At 43.7% G+C, this 22,598-nt stretch overlaps 1 protein-coding gene across 1 annotated transcript in view; it reads left to right on the top strand.

Moving 5' to 3' along the window:
* Window positions 1-22,598, top strand: part of ANKRD44 (ankyrin repeat domain 44) — a 350,654-nt gene that overhangs the window by 231,870 nt on the left and 96,186 nt on the right. The window contains exons 17-18 of the mRNA XM_089692691.1: window positions 1,308-1,379; window positions 9,150-9,351. Of these exons, the coding sequence (XP_089548817.1) occupies window positions 1,308-1,379; window positions 9,150-9,351 (274 nt within the window). The remainder of the gene's footprint in view (window positions 1-1,307; window positions 1,380-9,149; window positions 9,352-22,598) is intronic.

Here is a 22,598-nt window from a genome sequence, read left to right as displayed (position 1 = left end):
TACAAACAACAAATAACATACACATATATGGTTTTGCTGCAATCATCAAGAGCTGGGAAATTTATTTTGGGTTGTTCTTTGGTGGTAGGCTATGGTAGTAACAACAAACACACAGCTAAATTAAAAAAATATATATTTGTTTTTACTATTTTGGGCCAGTTTTCCTTTGATAATAAAAAAAAAATCAGGAGATATCCATTACCATTTAACACCAAATGAAAGCCCAATTTATCCTGAAAAAAAGAAGGTATAATTCACCTGGATGTACAAAGTAGTTGTGATGATATTTACGGTTTTATTAAGACATACCAACGTTACAAAATTGTGCTTAGGCATTAAGATTTGTTTTACCCTTAGGCGTGAAGGGGTTAAGGTACTATGTTTTAAATGAGCCTGTGGAAAAGAAAAGTTGTAGCACACTTTGCAAATACAGACTTTGATTAACACCCAGTTATATCGGGTGCGACTTGGCATGCCGTGTGACTTGCAAATTGTATGCCAAGTTGCACCCTATAGTCTGCAATTAGAGCGTTCAAAACGGTGCAATTCTGACTTGGTCGGAGCCGCACTGATTTCTAAAGTAGTGCTACTTTTTGTGTGATTTGAATAGACATCTGTGTCAGATGTCTTGCAAATCGCACCTGAAATCGGCATCTCCTCCGACTTTGAAATCGTGCGACTACACTCTAGGTAGCACGATTTCAAAGTCGGGCTTGATGTGACCGGGGTAAGTCAGTATTTGTATTTTGGGAGGGCTCCAGGTGGTGTTGGAGGGTCACACTGTAACATGAATGACATGAGCTTACACTGTCAGCTGTCTGCAGCAGCTTGAAACATATTTAACTTGGCTTTCCCACAGGTTACAACCTAATAAAATGTGTCCTCAAGGTCCAAAGTCTTCTACTTATTCTCAGAAATAGTTTTTAGCAAATACACAGAGAAAATAAATATATATAACAAGGCAGCTGCTGGTATGTATACTTGAAATAATAAAAACCTGACAAGGGCTCAACCTGTTTTCATGACACCCAGGGGATAGCTCAACATTATTTATAAAAATCATATATTAATATATCAGAGCTACAAAAAACACAACATAAATCACCAACATACCACAAATCAAACCATAATTTGCCAATTATAAAAAAAACAGCAGCTGCGGAGGTTAACCTGTCTAAAATTAGGAAGAGATGCTATGTGAGATAATCAGGCATCCAGACATTTCCATGTTTGTTTATGTTATGTGGGCAGCTCTGCATTTAATAACGTAAGAAATTTTACAAAATTAATGCAAACCTTTTTCTTAGCTGCTAAAAAGGACTGAAGATATCACTGATGTTGCAAATCCTCCAACTACGAAAAGCCCTTTACACTTGGCGGTATGTTTTTTAAATGTCTATTATAATGAGCATATGAAGTTCTTTACCTAAAAGGGAACCTTAAATTGGAACTGAAATGCAGAAGTTGTTCCCACAAAAGGCAGGTAAAGGGCAAAGGACTTCTCACCAGTATTGCCTGTGGTCCCCTTCAGCTAACCTTTCCCAATTACTGACTATACTTTTACTTTGTGTGTAGGCTGCCATTTTCGTAGAAGTGGGGCTTAGCTTCTTAGTTACAGAGCCTCCAGTAGGAAGAGCAGTGACCACCACTATATTGATATCACCAAAACGCATTCCAAATCTCCTGAGACTGACAGACAAATGCAGCAGTGAGTTAGATCTCAAACTGCAGATAAAATGAGATTGTAGGTATAGGAGTGCCTAGGTACGCTCACATACCGGGAAGTGCATTATTATTTTTTAGGGAAAATTCCAGACAAAGGGTACTCTTAATACGTTCAATATTTTTTGGATAGGCTTGTAAATGTTATCAGTTTTAACAGAAATATGATAATCCATAACAGTAGGTATTATCAATGTGTTTTAATGTTCAGTTTACAGGCTTTCCTTCTTCCCTAGTAGTGATGCACAGTGGTTGTGCAGTAAAGTGTTACTAAACCCAGGACTCTGCCTTCACTTATCTGGTCTTCCACAGTACACACAACATGGAAATGCAATTATTTTAGTAAATATAAACTGCTAAATACCTTTTCTCATCAGCAGTTAGAGCAGTCTTGTGACTTCAGCAGAGCACTGGTTAAAGCTTGTAGGAGGAGTTTTCTTGACCCTCTTTCTGGACAGTGCTAATTGGCCCTGTGCTGATCACATGTACTCTCCCAAGAAAAAAAAAAAAAACCTCTCTAGCAATACACACCAAACTGAGCATGTGCAGAGTGACTGTGGATTCAGTCTGTCTCAGGTGGTCATTTTAACAAGAGGAGGGGCAGAGAAGGAAGGATCAAACAGCCTTTTTACACAATGCAGAGGATTAAACCCTTAGGTTCCACAGTGAGTATAACAAGCATGCTTTACATCATATACAGACTGATTTTACTGTTGTGGGTTTAGCAACACTTTACTGTTCTCTCATAAGCTCACCATACCACAGCCTAAGTGTAAAATCTTTATTCAGTCTCCTTTAGATTACAAAAGTATGAAATGTGAGGACATACCTAACTATTCAGTCATTGTATCCACTCAGGCAGGCCTTTGCATAACACAGTTATTGGTAGATCCATAGAGATTGTACAGTCCGATTGCAACCTGTATAGTGAGCGTTAGTGCAATTGCTGCACAAGCCATAATGTCATGTTATTACAAATTACTTTTCCTTTTCAATCTGCAGCATTGTAATGTTCTGTAAAACTCAATGCAATATGGCAACCTGGGGGCCTTCTATATAGCGTTGTTCTACAGAACTTCCTCAGAAATGTAATTTCCTGCTTATGTGATTGGCTCACTGATTTTCCTAGAAATCTGCACTCAAGAAGAAGCACATTATAGTCCTGGAGTGGCCTAGCCAGTCTCCAGACCTTAATCCGAATGAAAATCTGTGGAGGGAGCTGAAAGTTCGAGTTGCCAAACGTCAGCCACCAAACCTTAATGACTTGTAGAGGATCTGCCAAAAGGAGTGGGCCAAAATCCCTCCTGAGATGTGTGCAAACCTGGTGGCCAACTACAGGAAATATCTGACCTCTGTGATTGCCAACAAGGGATTTGCCACCAATTACCAAGTCATGTTTTGTGAAGGGGATCAAATACTTATTTCTCTCATTAACATGCAAATCACTGCATAATTTGTTAGACATGCATTTCTTCTGAATTTTTTGTTGCTATTCTGTCTCTGTGTTACAATACACCTACCATTCGATTTTTAGACTGATCATTTGCTTCGTGAGTGGGCAAACATTCAAAATCAGCAGGGGATCAAATACTTATTTCCTTCACTGTATATGCTCAGGGAGAAAAAGAACAATCTGTAGTGCATCCCCATAAAATAATAGAATTCCGCTTTATAAAATCTCAAATACGCTCACAAAGATATAAAACATAAAAGGCAGCAGGTTTCCAATGACAAAAATGGTTCCTCTCACCGTACGTCCGGAGCACGCAATACTGGAAGAGACGTCTTAAGGATCCGCTAATTTACTATATCATTTTTTGAAAAACTCCGGAGATGTCAAACAGTAATACAGTAAACACAACGCTCAACATAAGTGAGTTGAACAAACATTTCAGTCTGTAGACATGAAAGCAGGTACAGAAACATACAGTTGTGTTCAAAATAATAGCAGTGTGTTGAAAAAAGTGAATAAAGCTCAAAATCCTTCTAATAGCTTTTATTTCCATACACACAAATGCATTGGGAACACTACACATTCTATTCCAAATCAAAACATGAAGAAAAATAGATCAAATTTGTGTTGTTCCTTTAAAAAAATTGAAGAAAAGTGAATATTAGACTGTTCAAACAATAGCAGTGTTTGCATTCTTCTTTGCAAACATTCACTATATAAACTGAAAAATGTTTGAAGATTTTGCTTTCCTTTGAATCACTTAATTAATATTTAGTTGTATAAGCACTGTTTCTGAGAACTGCTGTACATCTGTGTTGCATGGAGTCAACCAACTTCTGGCACCTGTGAACAGGTATTCCAGCCCAGGATGATTAGACTACATTCCACAGTTCTTCTCTATTTCTTGGTTTTGCCTCAGAAACTGCATTTTTGATGTCACCCCAAAAGTTTTCTATTGGATTAAGGTCCGGGGATTGGGCTGGTCACTCCATAACGTCAATCTTGTTGGTCTGGAACCAAGATGTTGCGCGTTTACTGGTGTGTTTGGGGTCGTTGTCTTGTTGGAACACCCATTTCAAGGGCATTTCCTCTTCAGCATAAGGCAGCATGACCTCTTCAAGTATTCTTATGTATTCAAACTGATCCATGATCCCTGGTATGCGATAAATAGGCCCAACACCATAGCATTAGAAACATCCCCATATCATGATGCTTGCACAACCATGCTTCACTGTCTTCACAGTGTACTGTGGCTTGAATTCAGTGTTTGGGAGTCGTCTGACAAACTGTCTCCAGCCACTAGACCCAAAAAGAACAATCTTACTTTCATCAGTCCACAAAATGTTGCGTCATTTCTCTGAAGGCCAGTCAATGTGCTCTTTGGCAAATTGTAATCTCTTCAGCATGTCTTTTTTTCAACAGTGGGACTTTGCGGGGGCTTCTTGCAGATAGCTTGGCTTCACATAGGCGTCTTCTAATTGTAACAGTACTCACAGGTAACTTTAGACCTTCTTTGATCTTCCTGGAGCTGATTGTTGGCTGAGTCCTTGCCATTTTGGCTATTCTTCTATCCATTCGAATGGTAGTTTTTCGCTTTCTTCCACATCTTTCAGGTTTTGGTTGCCATTTTAAAGCATTTGCGATCATTTTAGCTGAGCAGCCTATCATTTTCTGCACTTCTTTATATGTTTCCCCTCTCCAATCAATTTTTTAATCAAGGTACGCTGTTCTTCTGAACAATGTCTGGAACGACCCATTTTCCTCAGAATTTCAGAGAGAAATGCACTGTAACCAGCATGTACAACATTTGCTGCCTTCCTTCGTTAAATAAGGGAAAAAATTGCCACCTGTTTTTCAAAGAATGAATGACCTCACTAATAGAACTCCACACTGCTATTATTTTGAACATGCTCCTTTCAATTAGTAATTCAATTACACAGAATCAGCAGCATGCATGTCATTATGTCATGACTGTTGGGTCTGTTGGATTTCTATTACTCTACTACACCTGCTAGTAAATTATTTGCCATGTAGAAATATCATTTCTACCAAAAACAGTGATTGATCAGGTTAGTGATGTCTAACTGCTATTATTTTTAACACAACTGTATATGCACAATATAGTATGACATTCACAATCAAAACCAAAGGCTCTTTAGCTTTATATATTTGTATGAAACACATCTAAGTAAGCAAATAAGTTCAACAAGACAATTAAGACTGCAGTTTCCTACGTTTAAAACGCAACCATACAAATAACATATCTCATTTATTGGTTACAGTTAGAGATGAGCGAATTATTCAAAAATTCGATTCGGCTGATTCGCCGAATTTGCGGGAGAAATTCGATTCGATGCGAATTTATTCGCCGCGAATTTAACTTATTTAAAGGGTTTCTAGGCTTCAGAGAGCCTTTATATTAGTGCAGAACACTGTACCTTTAATTTAAATGCCCTTGGAGTCTGCTGGGGAAGAGAAATAATACTGTCAGTCAGTATGACATGCAGATGAGTGCCGTCGATCTTAGAATCACCGCACACTTCACTCATTTGGGCAGTCACGGGGCACGACGAAGAAGAAGAAGAAGAAGAAGAATGAAAAGAAGAAGAAGAAGAATGAAAAGAAGAAGAAGAAGAATGAAAAGAAGAATGAAAAGAAGAAGAATGAAAAGAAGAATGAAAAGAAGAAGAAGAAGAATGAAAAGAAGAAGAAGAAGAATGAAAAGAAGAAGAAGAATGAAAAGAAGAAGAAGAAGAATGAAAAGAAGAATGAGAAGAAGAATGAAAAGAAGAATGAGAAGAAGAATGAAAAGAAGAATTAAAAGAAGAATGAAAAGAAGAATGAAAAGAAGAATTAAAAGAAGAATGAGAAGAATGAAAAGAAGAATGAAAAGAAGAAGAAGAAGAAGAATGAAAAGAAGAAGAAGAAGAATGAAAAGAAGAATGAAAAGAAGAAGAAGAAGAATGAAGAAAAGAAGAAGAAGAAGAATGAAAAGAAGAAGAAGAATGAAAAGAAGAAGAAGAGGAATGAAAAGAAGAATGAAAAGAATAAGAAGAAGAATGAAAAGAAGAAGAAGAAGAATGAAAAGAAGAAGAAGAAGAATGAAAAGAAGAAGAAGAAGAATGAAAAGAAGAAGAAGAAGAATGACAAGAAGAAGAATGAAAAGAAGAAGAAGAAGAATGAAAAGAAGAAGAAGAAGAATGAAAAGAAGAAGAATGAAAAGAAGAAGAAGAAGAATGAAAAGAAGAATGAAAAGAAGAAGAAGAATGAAAAGAAGAAGAAGAATGAAAAGAAGAAGAAGAATGAAAAGAAGAAGAAGAATGAAAAGAAGAAGAATGAAAAGAAGAAGAAGAAGAATGAAAAGAAGAAGAAGAATGAAAAGAAGAATGAAAAGAAGAAGAAGAAGAATGAAAAGAAGAAGAAGAATGAAAAGAAGAAGTATTCCAGTACAGCAAAAAGTGTATCTGCAGAGAGCTCCGCTATTTCTGACAGTTCTCTGACAGTTCCTTCACATTTACAGCGGTTGAAACATTGTATCTATTTATTTCCGAATAAAAACATCTGTATCCTAAATGGAAACAAATAGATACAATGTTTCAACCGCTGTAAATGAACTGTCAGAACTGTCAGAAATAGCGGAGCTCTCTGCAGTGACACTTTTGCCGGCTGATCGGGAAAAATTCGATTCGTGCACTCGAAGTTTGCTAAAATTCGGATTCGATGCGAATCGAATTTTTCCTGAAATTCGAAACGAATTCCACTTCGCCAGGTTCGATTCGCTCATCTCTAGTTACAGTAAGAGTGGATGAGCACTAGACATCCCACACTTTATTATATTTTCTGGGGCAACCCCTGTGTTTAAAAGTAAGCTTTTCATATGGCAAAATCTGGTTCACCACTCGCATCCATTTGCGCACAGAGGGGTGAAATATACTGAATCCATTTGAGTGCTACAGCCTTGCATGCCAGAAATAATGATTCCCACAACATAATTCGGATAAATCTTAGCCATTGTTCCATGTCTAATATATCCAATAGGCACACTCTTGGAGTACAAGGTACAGGCACAGATAGATATAATAGAGAGTGTATGGGTTACTTGTTGCCATTGTCTAACTATAGCAGGGCATGGCCACATAACATGAGTGAAAGCTGCTTGTGGGCAATCAAATCTAGTGCACTTCGAGGCAGGTGTTCGGTGCATAGCATGAAGTCTGACTGGTGTTAAGTTGATTTTATGCAACATATATAGCTGTATTAGCTTATTATTAATAGCTGGGGACACATGTATATGAGAAGAGAAAGCTTCTTCCCAATACTCAACTGAGAGGTCAAGGATAAGTTGTTGCCATTTTGAACATATTGCCGTTGGGGTTTTATAATGCATAGAATACATCAAATGGGAATACAGATCAGAGATCAGACCTTTAGGCCCTTGAGACCATAATATTCCTCTCAGTGGGTAGTTAGAAAATCTTGTTGTAGTAACACCAAACTGTGTGTGTAGAGCATGTCTAAACTGCAAATACCTATACAAAAGCAGTATGTGGAAAGTCATATTTGCATTGTAATTCCTCAAAAGAAGCCAAAACATTATTGGTATATACATCTTCTAATACAGTAATACACATGCAAACCCAGAAGAAGCTATCGGTGAGATGTTGTAAATGTGGAAACATTGGATTTTGAAATAGTGGGAGTTCCAGGGCAATCTCTCTGAACTCATCTATTCTTTTGGCATCTCTCCACACAGTTTGGGCCAATGTCAAGATTGGTACACACTTTACTGCAAGGACAGCTAGAGGTGCCTCTAGTGCTACTAGAAGATAGTCTACTTTAAGAACATGAGCTAAATGTGCTTCCACTACAGCCAGAATAATAGATACCAGCCAGGCAGTCGAGTGGCGAAGTTGCCTGGCAAGATAATATTAGGGAGCAGCATACCAGCTTCAACCTTTGGCCGTTGCAAAATAGAAAGCTTCAGTTTTCACCTGTTGTTGGCCCAAATAAAGGTAAATAATGCATCTATAGTTTTAAAGATGATTTGGGTACTGAGATTGGCATATGAGCTGTAACATTTAAACACTTGGGTAAAAGAATCATCTTTGTTAAATTGATCCTGCCTGCCACTGAGAGGGGGAGCTTAGCCCATACATTAAGTTTGACTTTAATTACCTGGAGAAGGGGGAAAGTATAATAATCACCCCCAAGTACTACTACCGGTATATCACTTTCGTTATTATTGTTTCATTATTGATTATTTGTGGATTTGGTATTGATTTTTGTTTACATAATAGCACAGCACTTTTGTGCTTGCAGCTAATTTTGAGGGTTGTTGCACAATTTTTAACACGCATATAATATTAGCACAGTTGATATTGAGTGTGTAACTTCCAACTTTCTGCGATGGGAAAGAGGGACACTTATTAGCAAAATGTATGTAGGCAAAGAGGGACAGAGAAACTTTGTTCTAAATGAGGGAAAGACAGTCCAAACCAGGAACAGTTGGGAGGTATGCATATAGTACGTTCCCAAGCTACTTTTATATGTCCACTTTTTTCACATAGGTACAGTTCAGCTAGCTCAGCAGTCTTTCGGTGTGTTATGTAGATTGCTAGGGCCCATTCAAACCTTATCACACTGCACAACAATGCAAACGTTTTTTGGCTGTTATACTGGGCTAGATTTGGCAAACAAATGTAGCACGTTTTGAATTATTTTCAATGCAGCACACCACATTTGACTTGTGCAGTGTATTACAAAACAGGTGCAATGTGGAGGAGTGTTGGGTGTCCCTACAGTGTGCAGAGAGCAGACATATTATACAGAGCAACCCGCCAGTGTGCTAAATGAATTGTGTCAGTACATATGCTTCAGCTGCTTCATAATGGGGGCATAACAGCTAAAAGTTTGAGAACCACTACAGATTATTTTCACCATGCATTTTATTAGTATTTCTACCATCATTATTTAGGCATACAATGGACATCATCAAGCCTTAGAAATACTGCTTAACACTTATGCCGATGTTGATAATAAAGATGAAAAAGGACGAACACCACTGGATCTTGCTTCTTTTAAAGGGCACACAGAGTGTGTTGAAGTTCTTATTAGTCAGGGAGCTTCCATTACTGTACATGACTCAGTTACTCAAAGAACTCCAATTCATGCTGCTGGTAAGTTCTCTATATTCTTCACTATATCATAAATTCAGATATGCATTTTAATGGGCAAAATTTTTTAAAAGCTTTGACACAAGTGGAGCCCAACATTTCCTTTACAGGATACTAAGTAAGCATAGATTCCTCATAGATTTTTAAAACTGATGGGTGCAGTAGTGATGCAGATTTTCTTTTAGGATATCTACATTTGTCTGCAGTTTATGATCGGTAAAATATATCCCTGGCCTGTGGATCTCTGTGGTTAAAAGATAAGTATGAGGTTTACTTTTTTTTTTTTTAAATCATACTTACCTAGGTGGATGCAGTATCGGTCTGAGGCTGCATCAGTCCCCTGCCGGCTCTAAGGGTGAGGAGTCAGATATCACATAACCGCTGAGTTCTCACAGCTGCTGTGAGCAGAGAGTGGTGACTGTTAGTCTGTCAGTCACCGCTGTCTGCTCTGGCCCCCCCCCCTTTCCCCATGCTCACTGGAGCACTGTGGTGTGGAGGGGGAGGGAGAGACTGGCTCAGGCTCTCAGCAGAACACTGACAGGCTGAGCCATGTGCTGCTCCAGATTCTGGGGTTGATCCTTACTGAAGTCAGGATCTTTTCCCAGCCTGGACAGCTGAGTGATGTCAGCCGACAACAGGCTTCAGCCCTCTGTCAGCTGAAAACGGGTCACAGGAGTACAGAATGAACTGCACTCCTGTGATCCACTGAAGTGCAGCTAAAAGCTTTGGCTGTACTTCTCCTGTAATAAGATGCAACAGATGGAAGATCTCCTAGCAGCTTTGAAATGCAAAGAAGAGCAGTTTCGTAAAACATGGTTTTATTTTCACAATTGTCAATTTACTAAACGGTAACTCTCTCTGCTTCTCCAGAATGTCTTAGACCTCTAGAGTATTGCCATTTTCACCAGGTCTACAAGCCACTAAATACTGAAGTGGAGGACAGACCACAGTCCCTAAAATCCCTCAGTCTTCTCACTCCCACCCCCCCATGTTTTTTTTCTCTTCTTTGTCTTCCTTCTTACATACGGTTTGTTACCTTCCCAGCCTTTATGCAGTTATTTTTACCTATCTAGTTACTCATTCCCAGACTAAAAACAAGTTGCTTACAATTAATCAGTAACCAGATCAGATGTTATTTAATATTCAGTCAAGATGTTGAGATGTGACTAATAATTTTGAAGATGTATACTTATTACACCATTGTAGAATACTGGAATGTTGGCTTTGTACCATGCATAAGTGTAATATGTTGTTTGTGGTAAAACCAAATGAAAGAAAAAAAAATATAGTATATATATCTAGTCTGCACTCAAAAAGATGACCCTTTGGGGCGTTCATTCAAAGGGAATCTGCTCATGAAGCAATATGAATATTTTACAGTATAATTTTCAATGCATGGTAATCGGTAACATTACATGTTTGACTGCCATTGCTGACTTCCTTCTGATGATGCTAGTTACTTGGCTTTTATGCTGATCCTTGAGGTTCGAGGCTACATGAATCGCTGACTTTAGATCTACGAGCATTTTCTAGGGCAGTGCCTCAGAAAGTGTTTAAACCAGAGGATCAATATGACATACCACCAAAAGCAGCCCATGTACTTCCTGTGTTCTGCCTCTCCAATCCAAGCATTGCAAGTGGGATCTCTAACTAGACCAGTGAATGAGATGTCTTACTCACAGCGTCAGCAGAATTAGAAGACAGTGACAAGATCGAAATGACATCCAGCAGATCGTAGAAAGTTTTTAATCCAGAATTCATGAAGATCCTACAGACGAACATCAGATAGGTAAAAAAGTATGATGTGTATAGCTACAGCTGTCAAGTGTCTGTGGTAGTGAGCCCTTGTAGATCGCCAACTCAGGGTTCCCCAGGCCCTGAAGTCTAAGCCCCCAGCCTGCTTCTTCACCAAGGCCCCTGAAGGTGGGGATGGACTTGCAGCAAGCTGGACCAGGTCGCAGCCCTCAGGCACGCCAAGCTGTGAATGCGGCGATTACTCATGTGTACAGAGTACAAACAGCAGGAGACAACAGGATATCCAGGAGACAGGCTGAGATCAGATCAATGATGATGGACAAAGCTATGATTGGTACATGGAATATACAAGTAGCAAGCAAACAGCGGTACAAAGAATGCATTTGCTCAGGCAACATGGGCTATTCTGAGCATGTCTTATATAAACAAGCAAACTAGTAGGAGGGCCAAGAAGTAATGGAATGGATGGAAATAAAACCCACAGAATAGCAGGCGACTCCAATAGGAGAGCACAGCCAAGACACACATGTGAAATAATCGAGGTAGAAAAAGAGCTGCAGCAAGGAGGTAGGAAAACACAAGCAGGAACTGCAAGCTAACTTGTGAAAACAGTAGGATACAGCACATGAAGGAGAATAAAAATGAAGACAGTGAGGTAGGAACAAAATTATTAAAGTGGTAGTAAACTCAGTTTTTTCACTTGTACCTACTTACCTGTAATATACTTACCTTACCTATAATAAGGTTTACCTGTAGGTACAGTAAATATCTCCTAAACATGCACCATTTTGGAGATATTTACTTGTAAAGGAGCACATGTTGTCAGGGCTCCCAGGTGTGACCAGAGGTGTGTGACTGACGCAGGGAAACGCAGACTTCAGATATGTGATAAACAATATAATTTATTAACACTAACAATACAAACATAAACGCAGTGCAATACTAAACATAATACAGTGCAAACAAACCAACCAACCACCCACAGATAACAGTACATACAAGCAAGCGGAGATTGGTCGGGGTCACAGGCCAGGTTCAGCAGGTAGCTAGCAGCGTAGTACAGAGGGTCAGGCAGAGGGATGGTCAGGGTCACAAGCCAGGGATCAGAACAGGTAGCAGGCAGCGTAGTACAGAGGGTCAGGCAGAGGGATGGTCAGACAAGCCAGGGATCAGAACAGGTAGCAGAGAATCAGACAGGAACAGAGAGCAGGAACAGGATACAGGGCCCAAGAGAATCACAACACCAAGGCAGAGTCTGCAAGTCTGGCCATCCCTTAAATACCCCAGCATAATCAGTTCCAGGTGTTAGCTGGCTGCAGGGTTGAGTCTCTGATTGCTGGGAGCATCCGCTGGCCAGCCCTGGTACTGCAGATCAAAAGGCAGGCGAGTCCCACCATTGCTGGCTACTAGTCCATTCCTGACAGTACCCCCCCTCAAGGAGCGGCCTCAGGACGCTCCAAACAGTCCTAGCTGGGCAAAATGTTCCACCGCCCGGGTCTGGTAACTGGCGGGATATCAAAGACTGGCACACCGGGCAGGACTCCGGGCAGCAGCACACCGGGCAGGACTCCGGGCAGCGGCACACCGGGCAGGGGCACACCGGGCAGGACTCCGGGCAGAGGCACATCGGGCTGGACTCCGGGCAGAGGCACATCGGGCTGGACTCCGGGCAGAGGCACATCGGGCTGGACTCCGGGCAGAGGCACATCGGGCTGGACTCCGGGCAGAGGCACATCGGGCTGGACTCCGGGCAGAGGCACATCGGGCTGGACTCCGGGCAGAGGCACATCGGGCTGGACTCCGGGCAGAGGCACATCGGGCTGGACTCCGGGCAGAGGCACATCGGGCTGGACTCCGGGCAGAGGCACATCGGGCAGGACTCCGGGCAGAGGCACATCGGGCAGGACTCCGGGCAGAGGCACATCGGATTACCAGGCGGAGCAGCAGGCACCGGGCCCCCGGGCGGAGCAGCAGGCAGCGGGCCCCCGGGCGGAGCAGCAGGCACCGGGCCCCCGGGCGGGGCGACCGGCATCGGGCCCCCAGGAGGGGCGACAGGCATCGAGCCCCCAGGAGGGGCGACAGGCATCGGGCCCCCAGGAGGGGCGACAGGCATCGGGCCCCCAGGAGGGGCGACAGGCATCGGGCCCCCAGGCGGAGCGACAGGTCTCGGGCCCTCAGGCGGAGCGGCGGGCGCCGGACCCCCAGATGGAGTGACAGGTCTCGGGCCCCCAGGCAGAGCGGCGGGCGCCGGACCCCCAAGTGGAGCGACAGGTCTCGGGCCCTCAGGCGGAGCGGCGGGCGCCGGACCCCCAGATGGAGTGACAGGTCTCGGGCCCCCAGGCGGAGCGACAGGTCTCGGGCCCTCAGGCGGAGCGGCGGGCGCCGGACCCCCAGATGGAGCGACAGGTCTCGGGCCCCCAGGCGGAGCGGCGGGCGCCGGACCCCCAAGTGGAGCGACAGGTCTCGGGCCCTCAGGCGGAGCGGCGGGCGCCGGACCCCCAGATGGAGCGACAGGTCTCGGGCCCTCAGGCGGAGCGGCGGGCGCCGGACCCCCAGGTGGAGCGACAGGTCTCGGGCCCTCAGGCGGAGCGGCGGGCGCCGGACCCCCAGGTGGAGCGACAGGTCTCGGGCCCCCTGGCGGAGCGGCGGGCGCCGGACCCCCAGGCGGAGCGACAGGTCTCGGGCCCCCAGACGAAGCGGTGGGCACCGAGTCACCAGGCACGACAGTGGGCACCGAGTCGTCTGGCAAGACTGCGGGCACCGAGTCGTCTGGCAAGACTGCGGGCACCGAGTCGTCTGGCAAGACTGCGGGCACCGAGTCAACTGGCGGAACAGCGGGCATCGAGTCGTCTGGCAAGACTGCGGGCACCGAGTCGTCTGGCAAGACTGCGGGCAGCGAATCGTCTGGCAAGACTGCGGGCACCGAGTCGTCTGGCAAGACTGCGGGCACCGAGTCAACTGGCGGAACAGCGGGCACCGAGTCGTCTGGCAAGACAGTGGGCTCCGAGTCAACAGGCACGACAGTGGGCACTGGGTCATCTGGTATCGGATTGTCTGGCTCGACAGCGGGCATCGGGTCACCAGGTATGACAGCGGGCACTGGGTCACCAGGCATCAGGTCATTTGGCTTGCCAGCGGGCACCGCGTCATCTGGCAAGGCAGTGGGCACCGGGTCACCAGGTATGACAGCGGGCTCTGAGTCAATTGGCACGACAGCGGGCACTGGATCAGGTACCGGATCATCTGGATCAACAGCGGGCATCGAGTCAACTGGCCTAATAGGATCGTCGGGCTGGATCAGTTCATCATGCTGAGTAGCGGCATCAGGCTGAATGCAGGCATCAGGCCGAGTAGAGGCTTCAGGCTGAGTAGAGGCTTTAGGCTGAGTAGAGGCTTCAGGCTGAGTAGAGGCTTCAGGCTGAGTAGAGGCATCAGGCTGAGTAGAGGCATCAGGCTGAAGAGAGGCATCAGGCTGAAGAGAGGCATCAGGCTGAAGAGAGGCATCCGGCTGAAGAGAGGCATCAGGCTGAAGAGAGGCATCCGGCTGAAGAGAGGCATCCGGCTGAAGAGAGGCTTCAGGCTGAGTAGAGGCTTCAGGCTGAGTAGAGGCTTCAGGCTGAGTCACGGAAGGCAGGTTCACCGGTTTGGATACTGGCAGGATGGTATTGGTTGGAAAGAATTTTCGCTTTTTTCTGGTTTTAACTACTGGAGCACTGCAAGTAAACGCAGGTCTGCAAACGAATGGAGCAGCTGGAGACAGAGAAAAACTGGAGGATGGAACAGGAGAGGGAGCAGTTGCTACAGAGGGCTTTTTTACAGGGTTAAAGGCAGGATAGGTGCAGCGAGTGGGAACAGGGTACTGACATGCGGTAGATAGCCAAGTATACTGGGCTGTAACTGGAGGAGCTGGTGGGAATACAGGAGTAGAGTTAGAAGCAGGACTGGGTTTTTGTAAGCTGACTGAGGCTGGGTGCAACAAGTCTGTCCATGTCTGCAGTATGGGTTGAACAAAGCTGAGCTTACACAAAGCCTGTCTGGTCAATGACTGCACTGCGTTTATACAATCTCTTAGTGTCTGTGGTGAACATGTGGAATAACGCTCCAGAAAGTAACCCACATCATCCTCTAATAACCACACCAGGGACTCTACCTGGTCTGCACTAAATGGTGGCAAAAATTCATCCCTGCATTCGGGGGAACCAGATGAAACCAACTCAGCACAAACCTCAATCAATGGCTGCACCTCAGAGAACTCTGTGCCCTGATCTACTAGAACATGAGCGAGCCGTATACATTCTAGTAGTTGATCCCTGGGATACTCCTTCAGAGTTTGATAAGCATACTCCCTGTCATCAAACACTAGCAGATATAAATACACAACCTCATCCAGATCCATCCTTCCCAGCAACAAGCCAAGATGGCTTCCCTGTGCAGCCACTTCTGGTCAGGATTGGCCTTGGTGTAATGTCAGGGCTCCCAGGTGTGACCAGAGGTGTGTGACTGACGCAGGGAAACGCAGACTTCAGATATGTGATAAACAATATAATTTATTAACACGAACAATACAAACATAAACGCAGTGCAATACTAAACATAATACAGTGCAAACAAACCAACCAACCACCCACAGATAACAGTACATACAAGCAAGCGTCATCAGGCAGGCCGGGTCAATATCAATAGGGCAGGTAGGTACAGGTGGAGCAAGCGGAGATTGGTCGGGGTCACAGGCCAGGTTCAGCAGGTAGCTAGCAGCGTAGTACAGAGGGTCAGGCAGAGGGATGGTCAGGGTCACAAGCCAGGGATCAGAACAGGTAGCAGGCAGCGTAGTACAGAGGGTCAGGCAGAGGGATGGTCAGACAAGCCAGGGATCAGAACAGGTAGCAGAGAATCAGACAGGAACAGAGAGCAGGAACAGGATACAGGGCCCAAGAGAAACACAACACCAAGGCAGAGTCTGCAAGTCTGGCCATCCCTTAAATACCCCAGCATAATCAGTTCCAGGTGTTAGCTGGCTGCAGGGTTGAGTCTCTGATTGCTGGGAGCATCCGCTGGCCAGCCCTGGTACTGCAGATCAAAAGGCAGGCGAGTCCCACCATTGCTGGCTAGTCCATTCCTGACACATGTGCTCTGAAGGAACTGCATGCCCGTGCCAATCCGTCAGAACTGTGTGCCATAAAAAGTGACTCCTGCGCACATGCATGGGAGTGGCACCATCGCGGCTTGTCCATTCAAACCGTCAGAGCCCGCAAACCCAGAAGAAGGACCGAGTGAAAATAGAAGTCCCGTCAGCGATGACAGCACGCCGCTGGAGGGCTTAGTCTTAATGGATAAGTTCACCTTTTAGACAAAAATGTGCATTTATTATTTTTGTCTGTAGGAGCCTAGAGTACATTGCACCAATGATCAGTAGATCGCCGATACCATGCAGGTCTCCTGCAGACCTGTCAGAATATCTGCTTGTCAGACGGGATGTACGAGCAAGCAGATATTCTGACAGGAAGCTTCAATGAACTACCACGGTGCTCCACAGTGCCATGGTAGTTCATTGAAAACTACAAGCCAACAGCCTCTAAGGCTATCGGGACTTGCAGTTCATTCATTCACGGAAGTCTGTGAATGAAGGATGCGGCCGTGTGGGCAGCTGTTTTCAAATATAACAGATAGGTTTTTTTTATTTCAAATACCCACTTGTTCTCTAGACTCTACTTCTCTGCCCTGGAAGTTGCATTATTTCATGATTTTTCTTTTGTCCAAATTTATTGATGAGGTTTCTTTTATTATATCTTGGTAATGTGGTTCTAAACATAGTTACTTAAAGGAAAAGTACAGCCAAAGCTTGTTTTCTGTACTTTTCTTATGGATCACAGGAGAGCAGTTTGTTCTGCACTACTGTGACCCGTTTTCAGCCAACAGCAGCCTAAAGTCCGTTGTCAGTGACATCACTTAGCTGGGGAAGGATTGTGACCATATGGTTGAGATCCACCCTGGAGCCTGAACCGGCATCTGGCTAAGCCTCTCAGCGAGCAGCTAGGAAAATGAGCCAGCTGCTCATGCCCCCTCCACAGCCCAGCGCTCCAGTGGGCACTGGGGAAGGGCAGACAGTGCTGATTGACAGTCATCACTCTCTTCTCAGAGCAGCAGGGAGAACTGAGTGATCAGCGATGTTTGAATGCTCAGTTCTCAACCTAAGAGCCAGCGGGGGATAGGTGCAGCATCAGATCAATGCTGCATCCTCTTAGGTAAGTGTGATTTAAAAAAAAAAGAACATACTTCACTTTTAATATAACGATATACAGTGATACCTCGGTTTACAAACGCCTCGGTTAACATAATTTTCAGTTTACGAATAAAAATCCATTGAAAATAATGCCTCGGTTTGCAAATCTTTTATGAATTTTTTTGCATTACGAAGTGTATGTCAGTGCTGATTTTTAACTGCAATTCCCGGCTTTTTTTTTTTCTTTACTATAGCTCACAGAATTAGCTGACACTTTCCCCAGAGTTAACGGAAACTTTGGTTCTTTTAAGAAACTAAAAGGAAACATTGTTTCTCTTAACTCAGGAAATAAACTAAAAGAAAACTTTCTTTCTTTTAGCTAGAGGGAAAGTGACAGCTTAATTTCTGAACTATAGTGAAGAAAAAAAAGCGGTAATTACATTTAAAAACCGGCACCATAATAAATTAAAAAAAAGGCGTGTGGTCCCCTCTTCAGATCTGATATGGATTCTGAGGGGAACTCCCATATCACAATTTTAAAAAAAATGGCGTTGGGATCCCCCCAGACCCTTATCTGAGCATGCAGCCTGGCAGGTCAGGAAAGGGGCTCGCACCCCCCCTCCTAAACCATACCAGGACACATGCCCTCAACATGGGGGGGTGCATTGGGGCCCACCAAAGCACCTTGTCCCTGGCCAGTGGTTGTGGGGGTCTGCAGGCAGGGGGCTTATTGGAATCTGGAAGCCCCCTTGTGAATGAGTTGGGGTACATTGTAACCCTACTCATTCACAAAAAAACAAAGTGTAGTTTGAAAAAAGACAGGACACAGTCTTTGACAAGTCCTTTATTAAGAAAAAAACTAAAAGAATGTCCCCCGCAGTAGATCCAACGTCAATCACGATGCCCGCCTTCACCGCCGCTGCCGCCTACCCGAAAAAAGAATTTAAAAAAAAGGCTCCACTTCCGATGATGGCTTCCAGCCTTCTGCCTGCTGCTGTGGTTTGACAGTTCATAAACATTTAAGGGGTGGGGCCACCCAGGGACATCACGCATGTGGCTCCACCCCATGTGACCAGGGTTGTGGGGAAGAGGCCCTTGCCCCCATCAACATGGGGACAAGGTGCTTTGGGGGGGCCCCCTGCCCCAAAGCACCCCCCCATTTTGAGAGCATGTGGCCTGGTATGGTTCAGGAGGGGTGCTCGCACCCCCCCCCCTTTCCTGACCTGCTGGGCTGCATGCTCAGATAATGGAATGGTATGGATTTTGGGGGGGGACCACCACACCATTTTTTTTTTATTTTAGCGTGGGAGTTCCCCTCAAATTCCATACCAAACCCAAAGGGCTTGGTATGGATGGGAGGGGGGACCCCACGCTGTTTTTTAAATTATTTTTTAATTGCCGGTAATTCTTTTACATTCAGCTATCAGTGGGGAACCCGCTGACAGCTGAAACATTAACACATGGCTGTCACTACTAAAATACAGCATGATTTGATAAAATAAAAGTAGCGCTTTTTTCTGATCTACGGAACTGATTAATTGGTTTTCAATGCATTCCTATGGGAAACAGGGTTTCGGTTTACGAATTTTTCGCTATATGAAAAGTCCTGCAGAACTACTTAAATTCGTAAACCGAGGTATTACTGTAGCTGGGTTACAAAAAGGCATTTCATTAAAAAAAAACCTCAAACCCTCATTCTTACACAGGGAGACAAAAAACACAAGCTAGGTTGTGGGGATTCTTTTATTGTATTTTTGTAATGTGGCTGTAAACATAATAACCTAATATAACTATATACAGTGTTTAGCATAAATGAGTACACCCTTTTGGAAAAGTAAGATTTGAATCAATATGTCAATGAACACAAGAACAATTTCCAAACGGTTGACAAAACTGAGTTTTATAGAACATTTGTTTAGCTCATTACATGAAAGTAAGGTGAATAATATAACTTAGATTACAAAATCTTCAGTTTTACTCAAATTAGTTGATGCAAATATAAATACACCCCACAACAAAAACTACTACATCTAGTAATTTGTATGACCTCCATGATTTGTAAGGACAGCACCAAGTCTTCTAGGCATGGAATGAACAAGTTAGCGACAGATTGCAACATCTATCTTTTTCCATTCTTCAAGAACGACTTCTTTTAGAGCCTGGATGCCGGATGGAGAGTGATGCTCAACTTGTCTCTTCAGAATTTCCCATAGGTGTTCAATTGGATTCAGATCAGGAGACATACTTGGCCACTGAATCACTTTCAGTCTGTTCTTCAGAAATGCAACAGTGACCTTAGATGTGTGTTTTGTCATGTTGGAAAAGTGCACAATGACCAAGGGCATTGAGTGATGGTAGCATCTTCTCTCTCAATATAGAGCAGTACATCTGTGAATTCATGATAGCATCAATGAAATGCAGCTCCCCGACACAAGCAGCACTCATGCAGCCCCACAGAAGGACACTGCCACCACCATGTGTCACTGTAGACACCATGCATTTTTCTTTGTACTCCCCAACTTTGCGATGCCATACAGTTTTAAAAGCTATCAGTTCCAAAAACATTTATCTTGTCCTCAACACTCCAGAGTACAGAGTCCTAGCAGTCTTCTTCTTTTTTCACGATGGGCCCTGGAAAATTCTAGGTGGGCTTTTTTGTGCATGGGCTTTAGGAGAAGCTTCCTTCGTGGATGACACCCATGCATGCCATTTCTCTGCAGTGTATGCTGTATTGTGTCACGGGAAACAATCACCCCAGTTTGGCTTTCTACTTCTTTAGCTAACTGCAGTGAACTTGCATGGCGATTTTCTTCAACCCTTCTCATCAGAAGACGTTCCTGTCGAGATCTTAACTTCCGTGAATGGCCTGGATGTCTTTGTAAGATGGTTGCAGTTCCATCTTTGTTAAATTTTTGTATCACTTTTGCTACAGTATTCTGACTGATAAGTAATGCTTTGCTGATCTTCTTGTAGCCTTCAACTTTCTTGTGTAAAGAAAATATTTTCTTACTCATGAAACCTCCCCCCGATCTAGAGACTTGTAGAAGTCTCTAGAATTCAATGGGTGGGGGTGAAGAGGAGCTGGTGTGCACTCTCAAGGGATCCTGGCCAATCCCAAAGCAGGAGACTCAGCCTGTTCAGTAGCAGGAGAGTTCAGGTGGAAGATGGAGTGAGCAGGATGAAGTGTGGAGCCTGAGAGGGGGTCCAGAAGGGCCTGCCTACAGGTGGAGGAGCTGCAAGGGAGGATCTCTCAATCTCATTAATCCCTAAGAGAGGACAGCCTGGAAAGCAGGTAAGGAGCCTGCCAAGCTTAAGGCCTGAAGGCAGCCACAACCCACAAGCTTGCTGGAAAGACTTGAGTGAGTAACCCCACATCCCCTTGGCTGGATAAGGGGGAAACCTGACTAACCCCCATCTGGGACTGCTTTTATTTAAGGTGGCAGCTTCTGGGACCTTTTGGCCAGGAATTCCCTCGGGCAGCTGGTGAAGAGCAGATTTCATCTGGGGTCTGAGGAGGTACACAAGGAGAAGCTGGCTAGCTCTCTGAGAAGAGAAAACCCTTTCTGACTACTTGTACATAGTTCCAGGAAGTTGTCCTCAGTTTTATAGTTCCTTGGGCATCCCATGTACCCACCATCCCCATCCTAATAAAATCCAAAAAAACAAGGACTGTTTACTGTCTCTGGAGTGCAAGGTCTGAAGGAAATGCATGTTGCCTGGTTGTGAAGGACTTTAGGGGGACCCAAATCTTTAGGGACTCCTAAGAGGGTAGTGCTACATATGTACATGCAGTATAAATACTAAAGTGTGGGGTCTTGTTAGCTACTATGGTGTATACTTGGTGTTAATAAATATTTAAATATTGTAAATTATACTAAAATTGTTGTAAAACCAATACACTTGGAAAATGAAAATAAAATTGTGTGTAAAAACTGTGAAAAAATGTGGTTTGCTTACACTCTACACATACTCATACCATTGTGTCATAGAGAATACGATCAGAGATGGTGTCGCACTCCACTACCAATTGCAATAATAAAATTGTGAATAAATAAATATTAAATAAATATTAGTCCAGCATCAAAAGAATATATATCAATATCACTGCAATTATATTACTGCTGCAAACGTGCTTATTAAGTCCGTGTCTTTGACACTTCTTCTAGTGCTGTGTACAAAATAATAACCGTGCAGTCCACCAATCATAAAAAGTATTATACACTTTCACTGGTTGTGCTCTCACCTGGTTTATATGATCAAACCGTTAAGTGAGGTCATGAAAAAATTGTGTACCTTTGATTGGATTTAGTGGTATAGGGATAGGATTATCCCTCTTTCCTTGGGATGGATAGATGGATTGACGGAGTGTTCCCTCTTCCAAGCAGGGGGTCCCCTCGCTTCCTTATGGATTTTCCTGGAGCCGAATGGATGGACGGAAATGTCCCTCTTCCCACTAGGTGATCTCCTTGCTTCCTTAGGGATTTTTCTCCATAGGTGTAATAGTCATGAAATGTAATAAAGAAATATAGTGCCTAATCCTCTTTAAAATTAATTTATTAAATAAAGTAGTGCGCTCACATGTGTTACAAGTTAAAAATGCATTAAAATGTTGAAATGTGAATCCACAGTATAGTTTTTCAATATTGCTGTATACTTGGTGTATATTGCTTTAAACGTCGTGACGTCAAAGCCACTCCCCTAGGGGAGGGGCTCTGACGTTACGACGCTTAAAGCAAAATAATATAATATAAAGCAATATACAGCACATATTCAGCAATATTGAAAAACTATACTGTGGATTCAAATTTCAACATGTTTAATGTGTTTTTTAACTTGTAACACATGTGAGTGCACATGTGGTCCTCACTTTATTTTTAAAAGTCCTTCCTGATTGTCCTACAATTCCTCTTGCATAGAATACATACAGTCCTGTGAATGTTAATTGGGAATCTGATTGTTACAGGTGGTAATCTTGGTAATGGAATATGTTAATTCCTGCATTAGCAGGAAAAGTAAAATTTGGGTGAACTAATGGCTGGCTTTCACTGCTCTGTATTTTCTACTGAGATATCACCCCCATTATATTCATTGTTTGGACAATTTTTCACATACAGGGGTGCAAAGTCACTTGACCTGTTTCCTGGACTTACTTTCATTATTAGTTATCAACTGGAAGAAATCTGACATCTTTCATTGCAGGCATCTTAAAGCTGAACAGTTTTTGTACATGTGCTGTGTAAAAAGTAATTGCCCTTATGAAGTGTGTCCTATTGAT

Source organism: Staurois parvus, unplaced genomic scaffold (assembly GCF_062004578.1).
Source record: "Staurois parvus isolate SC_StPar_1 unplaced genomic scaffold, SC_StPar_1.0 ptg000601l, whole genome shotgun sequence".
Classification (NCBI taxonomy): domain Eukaryota; kingdom Metazoa; phylum Chordata; class Amphibia; order Anura; family Ranidae; genus Staurois; species Staurois parvus.
The sequence above is the reverse complement of the archived record's forward strand: the minus strand, read 5'-3'. Positions and strand labels throughout refer to the sequence as shown.